Raw genomic sequence first — 8,328 nt, forward strand, 5'->3', positions numbered from 1 at the left:
CTGGGCCTTAAAGCATGACAAACTAATGAAGGAGTTCTTAACAGGACCCGTTTAGGATTAAACAAGTTTACAGGAGGTCTGAAGGAACTCCCCAAATATCAGTGATTTAGCAGGCGACAAGGTAAGGGTAATAACCCCAGCACCTGGACCCATTTAGATTAAGTACATTTACTGAGGCTCCAGAGGAAGGTCTTCGGGACTCAGACCTTAGTTATAGATTAAAAGAAGTTAATAACTTATGTCTTTATATGAATGCACACTTACACATAAACATATAGCTTGGAAGGTATATAAGCTCTGGAAAACTTTGTAATTTTAAGTTGGTCTGGCGATAATTTCCAGGACTTCTCCCTATAACTGGTTGCAGAAATAAAAACTCTCTTCCTCCCGAGTTTATTTGCATCTTGTTATTGGGCTGTGAGAAATAGCAGCCCAACTCTCAGTTTGGTCCAGGAACACTTTTTCTTTACACTTTAGATTCATGGAAACAAAGAGACTGAAAGTAAAAGGATGGAAAGAGATTTGCCATACAAACAATAACCAAAGGAGAGCTGTAGTGGCTATACCAACAGTGCACAAAACAAACTTTAAGACAAAATCGGTACTAAAGATGAAGAAGGGCATTTTGTAATGTTAGCAAGTTAATCTATCACGATAATATAACAAGTATAAACACATGCACCTAACAACAGAGTGCCAAAATACCTGAAGGGAAAATTGACAGAATTGAAGGGAGAAATAGAGAAGTCAACAGTAATAGCAGGAGACTTTAATATACCACTTTTAATAATAGACAAAACAACTAGAAAAAAGATTAGCAAGGAAATACAAGATTTGAATAGCACTGTAAAACAATGACCTCAAAGCCATCTGTGGAACACTGCACCAATTACAGCAAAATACACATTCTTCTTCTGTTCACATGAAATATTCTTTAGAATAGACTGTATGTTAGATTAAAATACAAGCTCCTCAATACATTTAAAAGGATAGGAATCATACAAAGTATGTTCTCTGAACAAAATGGGATAATAGAAAGAAATTTGGGAAAGTCACAACTATGTGGAAATTAAACAGCATAAATGTGAATAAATGATGGGTCAAAGCAGAAAACATAAGGGAATGTAGAAAATACTTTAAAGAGAACCCCCAAACACTTTAAAATATACAACACAACAGCAACTTACCAAAACTGTGAGATGCAGCTAAAACAATGCTTAAAGGAAAATGTATGGTTGTAAATGCCTATATTTACAAAGAAGATAGATTTAAAATCAGTAAATTATCTTCCATCTCAAGAAAATTAAGGAAGAGCCAGCTAAACCCAAAGCAAGCAGAAGGAAGAAAATAATAAATATTAGCACGGAAATAAATGAAATAGAGACTAAGAAAACAATAGAATAAATCAACACAACAAAAATTTATTTTTTGAAATGATCAACAAAATTGGCAAGCCTCTAACTAGACTGACTAAGAAAAAAAGAGAATACTCATATTACTAAAATCATGAGTGAAAGAGAAATTTTACAAAAGATCTTACGAAAGTATTTTTTAATATTATTAAGGAATACTATAAACAATTTTATGGCAACAATTTTGATAACCTAGATGAATAAATGCCTAGAAATGCATACATATCAAACCTAATTCAAGAAGAAATAGAAAGTCTACAATGGACCTATAACAAATAAAGTGCATGAATTGATAATAATAACACTAACAAAAATCCCACATAGTAAAACCCAGGGCCAAATGGCTCCACTGGAACATTGTAAAGATGTTACTCTATTTTATTTTGCCTCGATTTTTTTTTTCAGACAGGGTCTCACTCTGAAGCTCAGGCTGCAGTGCAGTGGTATGATCTCGGCTCACCCCATCCTCTGCCTCCGGGGCTCAAATGATCCTCCCACCTCAGCCTCCTGAGTGGCTGGGACCACAGGTGCCTGCCACCATGTCCAGTTAATTTTCGTATGTTTTGTGGAGATAGGGGTCTCATTATGTTGCCCAGGCTAGTCTCGAACTAAACTCCTGGCTCAGGTGATCTGCCCACCTTGGCCTCCCAAAGTGCTGGGATTACAGGCGTGAACCACCACACCTGTCCTGGCTTGCATATTTTTTGATGAGAAGTTTGCTGCAGTTATTCTGTCATCTTTCTAAAGGCAGGAGGCATGTATGCCTTCTCTGTTGACAAAGGTAGAGGATGTTCTTTGTTTTTGTTTTTTAATGTGCTCCCTTCTCCTAGTTCTCCTAGCTTTAATATTTTGTTTTGCATTTTTTTAGATTGTTCATTCACCAGTGCCATACAAACAACTGTTGTTCTTCCCTCAGTTTCTTAATTAAGAAATTAAGACTTTCTTTTCCATAAAAGAGAAAGATTCTTGCAAGCTTTCGTTCTTTCTCACAGTTGCTACTGTTCCCCTCGGCCAACTTACATCATGAAATACTCTAATCTTTTTTGTAAGCACCTACTGAGTCTATGGAGAAGACATTAGAAGTTGGTGTGAACTTCTCTTTTGTCTGTGACCCCAGATATTTATATTGTTTCTCTAGTTTATGCTTGCTCTTAGCAATTCTCTACAGACTTTACCTGAAATCTTTTAAATCATATTCTGGGGGTAATCTGCTTCAGGTAAGCAAGCACTCATGGTCTTTATTTTTTGGAGGTTCCTGTCTTTTCTTATATTTCTAGGTAGGTGGCTGATTTGTGACCTTAGCTTTCCAATGAGTTCAAGAAACTGAATATTTGCAGTCTGCCGTGTGTTTTCCTGTGTATTTGTTTCATGTGGGATGATCTTCTTTACGTTTTTCTATATCTTAAGCAGAAGCCATTCTTCATTTAATAACACACTTACTTTCTTTAAGAGATACAGAAATACTTATATTTTCTGCTAATTCTTGTGCCAATTTTGGTAAGTTAAATTTTTGAGAGATTTTTTTATTTTATGTAAGTTGTGAAGTGTTTTGGCATATACCTGTTGACAACATTTTTATATTAGTTTAATGTTTCTTGGATCTGTAGTGATAACTTCTTTTTCACTTATTCTGCATACTTGGGCTTACATTGTTCCCTTTTCTAAGGTTCTTAGAGCATAATTTTAAGTCATAGATTTAAACATTTCTTCTTTTCTACAATAAGTATTTGGATACAAATTTCTTTCGAAGTCATAGTTTTGTTGTGCTCCACAAAATTCGATATATAGAAATGCTTTCCAATTATTCTCATTATTTATTCTTTGATACAAACACAATCTAGAATTATGTTGCTTTATTTCCACATATTTGAAAATATCCTAAATAGCTTATTTTATAGATTTCCAATTTAATCCCCTTGTGGTGAGAAATATACTCTGAAGAATTTAAATGTGTGTAAACACATCAATATTTGTTTTATGGCCTAGCATATGGTTCATTTTTATGAATGTATCATATGTACTTGAAAAAATGTGTATTTTGCAGTTGTCTTATGATGTGTTCTATAAATATCAATGCAGTCAGTGGAATGGTGGTATTGTTCAGATCATGCATGACTTTGCTAATTTTTCCCTGTGTTCTATCAGTTGCTGAGAGAGTGGTGTAAAAATTTTCTACTATGAATATAGAAGTGTCTATTTCTCCCTTTAATTAAATCAAATAATATAAAAACATGTTAATGGTTTTTATGTATTTTCAATGGATTAACCCTTTTCTCCTTAAGCAACAGCACTCCACGCAATATAGTGAGACCCTGTCAAAAAAAAAAAAAAAAAGAAAAAGAAAGAAAACCTGCACACGTACTCCTGAACTTAAAATTAAAGGTTTTTGTGTGTTTGTTTTAATTATTATTTTAAGAATAGATTTTATGTAAAATCATGTACTAGGAAAAGCGTGGTGGCTATATATCTTATAGACATGGTAATACTTGAGATAAGACTTGAAGGAAAAATGAGAGAAGTCTAAGCAGAGACACAGAATAGAATATTCCAGGCAGAAAGGCAGGGTTCTCTGCGTTTGTTTCCCACAAATGTGGTTTAGTTAAAATCTGATCCATCAGCCCACACATTAATCAATGGAGCATGGAAAATAGTATGTTCCCAATGAACATTACAAATCGAGGATGACTTCCAGTCCCTTCAGAGCAGTAGAACATATTTTAATCAATGCCCCTTGATAAAAGAGCTTGATTCCAGCTACTGCACTTCCTTCATCAGCTCTCCACTGATGCCTGGAGCCATGAAAATATTTTTCTTTATTTTTGCTGCTCTCATTCTTCTTGCTCAAATTTTCCAAGGTAAGAGGGAAATTCTTCTAGAAGTAGAGATGGCAGTCTGCTCAGGATCTGTCTTTTGAGATGAAAGCTCAACTTTTACAAAGTTGAAGGTTCCAAGGCAAACCAGTCACTGAAAATCTTTTCCTGAGCTCAGACACAAAACAATGGGACCACATTGACCGGGACCATCTCCATCCATAATAGTTTCTAGTCAACTTCCCTAACAGCTCTGCCAAGGAATTCAGACTTCTTTGTACTTTTAGATCTCTTTCCTCCTTTTGTAATCTGCAACGCAGGTTCAGCACATTCTTTTTTTTTTTTTTTTTTTTTTGAGACGGAGTCTCGCTCTGTCGCCCAGGCTGGAGTGCAGTGGTGCGATCTCGGCTCACTGCAAGCTCCGCCTCCCAGGTTCATGCAATTCTTCTGCCTCAGCCTCCCGAGTAGCTGGGACTACACGCACCCGCCACCACGCCCGGCTAATTTTTTTGTAGTTTTAGTAGAGACGGGGTTTCACCATGTTAGCCAGGATGGTCTTGATGTCCTGACTTCATGATCCGCCCTCCTCGGCCTCCCAGAGCCCTGGGATTACAGGCATGAGCCACCGCGCCTGGCCAGCATATTCTAAAGTGATTTCTTTAAAATGAAAAAAAAAAAAAGAAAGAAAGAAAGAAAAGATTATCCAAGGAAATGCCAAACATATTTGTTAAGTTAGGGAAGTACAGCCTTTGTAATCTAAATTAAACTAAAGTTATGTTACTAGATTCTTAGACAGCTAATTTTTTTTCATGTCTGAGTCGTCGGTCCAAATCTCTTATCCATACATTATTTTAGACTTTTTGGCTTTCACACACTGGTTGAAAATTATGCCATTAAAACCACTAAACTAACATCTTGCTTACTATTCTCTTAAGTCTTTGCGTCTTTGAGATTCTCTTTGCTTCATACAACCACGACTCTGTTCCTAAGAAATGTTTATGTCCATACCTCCTCAACTATCCTTCGTTCCTTCTGTTGTGAAGCTTTTCCTATTAGAGGTTCTCCATGCATCATGAAGCCCCCTGTCTGTTCCTTCATGGCTCCTGAATTTCTACTTTCCTTTATTACACATTCTGTCCTCAGTAGTCCTGGAAAACCAATAGATATTGAATGTGTGCTAACCAATTGTAAGAAATTGTTCTGTCCACTATGATAAAGGTAGGTAAAACGAAGAGGTAAAAATATAAAGCATGGACATTGACCTTAATTTGCTTGAAGTTATTAGTCTATTCCTTCTGTGTTGTTCGAAAATAGGTTGCTTGTAGTGGTAAATAAGCTTTCAATACATTTAACATGTATAAGTAAGTATATCAATGAGACAGGAAAATTCACAAATAACTTTAATATGAAACAGTTTTCACAAGTGCCATAAAAGATGCAAAGTATAAAGAGAAGTCATAGATGTGGAAACTTGGTTCTAACTAGGAAATGCAGAAAGGCTTCCTGGGAAGTAGTATTTGTTTTGCACATTTGGAAATAGGCAAGACTAGAACTAAAGAACAGAGCCAGGGAACAATGTCCCCATGAAAGTTTCAGTGACTCCATGAAAGTCTCAGTTGTAAAATCAGTTCCCGATTTTCTGCCCTCAGCATCTTTTTGTAGATGTCAGACAATGCTCCAGAATAGATAAACTCATTTAAAATTGTCTTCTCCATCCACTTTAATCAGTACTCCAATTTATTCAGATCAGTCTATAGATGTGGATGCCTAATAGCTCCCTGTCCACAAAACTCATCTCAGATGTATTTGAATTACAATAATAAGCATAGTTTGGGCACAGATTAGAACCACCACCATCACCATAATCACATAGAATCTCAGAGTTAGAAGTGAATTTAATGATCAATATAAAAGGTAATAAACATAGGTTATTAGGCCAAACTATATGAGTTTGGATCTCAGTGCTAATCTTTATAAGCTGTATGCACCCTGTGTTTTACTTTCCATTCTATAAATGATAATAATAATAGCATTGTTTTGAAGATGAATAAACTTGTTATATTAATTAGAAACTAACTTGTTATAATAAAGAATCTTAATGATAGAATGACTGAAGAAAGACAAAACCTTATTTTTCTTTCATGTAAAAGTCCAAAAATAGCTAAGTTGACTAGGTGAGGGTAGAGGGTTCTTTTTCACCAAGTTATGTTGTGATTTGGGCTGAAGGTCAACCCTGCCATCCTAAACAGTTGACCATTTTATTTGGTTCCAAGGATATTCTAACAGGCAGGGTTAGAAAGTATAGAACCTGATTAAGATTACATGGAAGCAGCTCACATCATTCCACTCCTTTTTCATTTTTCCAAATTTGTTCATGTGGACATATAGAAATAGGAAGCTAGGAGCTGATGTGATTACCTAAGTATTCATGTGTCCAGCTAAACCCAGAGGTTCTATGACTAAAAGTCTGAAGGTAAAAATGACTGCTTTGGGACAGTTTAACAATCTCTCTGTATAACTGCTTGAGCAGTGGCAGGCACATACTCTATGCTATGTTAGAGTTTACCATTGTTGGTCATTTGTTCTTCTACTTATTTTTTTGTTCTCTGCCCTAATTCAGTATTGAACACCCTATACACGTATATATATATATATGTGTGTGTGTGTGTGTGTGTGCGCGTGTGTGTGTCTCAATTGATTGTCCAGATGCCTGATAAATTTAAGTGATCTGTAGTTCACAGTATCCCAAGTTCAACTTTGGACTATTCAAAACTTTCTCCTTAATTTGAGCAGAAATCTAAGTCCCTGCAATTTCTTTCCATTAGTCTTTGCCTTAACTTGGCACTAACAAAATATATTCCACATGATAATATTTCAGATATATGGCAGCTAATATATACTGTTTCTCCCCCAAAGTTGTTATTTCCAGGAATAAACATTACTCCTTTTGAGAAGAACTGCTACTTCTTCCACTATTTTTTCCTAAGAGTGTATCTTACCAATTAAAAAAGATTCCTGTTTTGACATATTTTTTCCTCTTCAACCTAATCTCTGTTATGAATGAATACACATTGCCTATGTCTCTCTAAATTTGCTTGCCAGAGCTAAATACACGATTCCATTGGTGTTCTTTGCACAGTAAATTGAGAAGGACTAGCATCATGTTGTTTATCTTTCTACCTAAAACTGTGAGACTCCGACATCATATGCCAGGGCATATGATCTACTATTGGCCTGCCTATAATGTAACAGAACAATCTTTAACTTTTGCTATAAATCAGAGACTATTTGGATACAGGGGAAAAAAAATCTGTTGGTAAGGATCGTTCATTGGAATTAGAAAGTATTTTGTCATCTTCCTTGGAAGAAACATTCTGTTTCTGTACAAGCTAGATATGATTTTGACATATGAAAATCTTTTCTGTTTTTTTCCAATTGGCTATTTAATAAGGACATTGATTATATTGTACCAGGGGTCTGAGCTCAGACATGACTGTTCAGATAACATCTGATTTTTCTAATTTCTAGGTTTATAGTCTGTGTCTCTAGGAGTTATGGTAATGAGGAAGTCTGAATTTGGCCTGGGCGATGTAATTTTATCTTACAGTTACTAATTACTAGATAACTGAAGACAAATTGCTTTCTTTACTTAGCCAGGACAGCAATTCATAGAGCACTAATTAGTAAGAGAATGGAAGGTCACTGTGAAGCCGAATGTCTTACCTTTGAAGTAAAGACTGGGGGCTGTAGAGCTGAATTAGCACCATTTTGCTGCAAAAACAGAAAGAAACATTAAAAACTAAGCACCAGCTGCAAGAAACAAAGAGGTGAAGATTCTCTGGCTGCTATATCAGTGGGATAAATCTCTCTGGACCATCTCTCTTTGATCTGCAAAGTTTGGATTATCTGAAGCCATGTCTGTCCAGTTCCCAGTGCTACAAGGAGATACCCTTCCTAGGCTGTGAACTTCTTCCAGGCAGACACTATATCTTGTTGACCTTTGCACTCTCAGTTCCTGACACACGGCCTATTAATGATTTCTTTTACTTTATATAAAAGTGAGCCATTGAATACACAGATAAAAGAGATGGAATGGAATGGTTGGA

The 8,328-nt window shown here is 35.8% G+C and overlaps 1 protein-coding gene across 1 annotated transcript; it reads left to right on the top strand.

The window, feature by feature from the left end:
• Positions 1-3,418: 3,418 nt before the first annotated feature.
• LOC129395902 (beta-defensin 107A) lies at positions 3,419-8,328 on the top strand. Its single transcript, XM_055107336.2, has 2 exons — positions 3,419-4,267; positions 7,876-8,328. The coding sequence occupies exons 1-2, from the start codon at positions 4,198-4,200 to the stop codon at positions 8,016-8,018; spliced, it is 213 nt and encodes a 70-aa protein (XP_054963311.1). The 5' UTR covers positions 3,419-4,197; the 3' UTR covers positions 8,019-8,328.

Source organism: Pan paniscus, chromosome 7 (genome assembly GCF_029289425.2).
Source record: "Pan paniscus chromosome 7, NHGRI_mPanPan1-v2.0_pri, whole genome shotgun sequence".
NCBI lineage: Eukaryota > Metazoa > Chordata > Mammalia > Primates > Hominidae > Pan > Pan paniscus.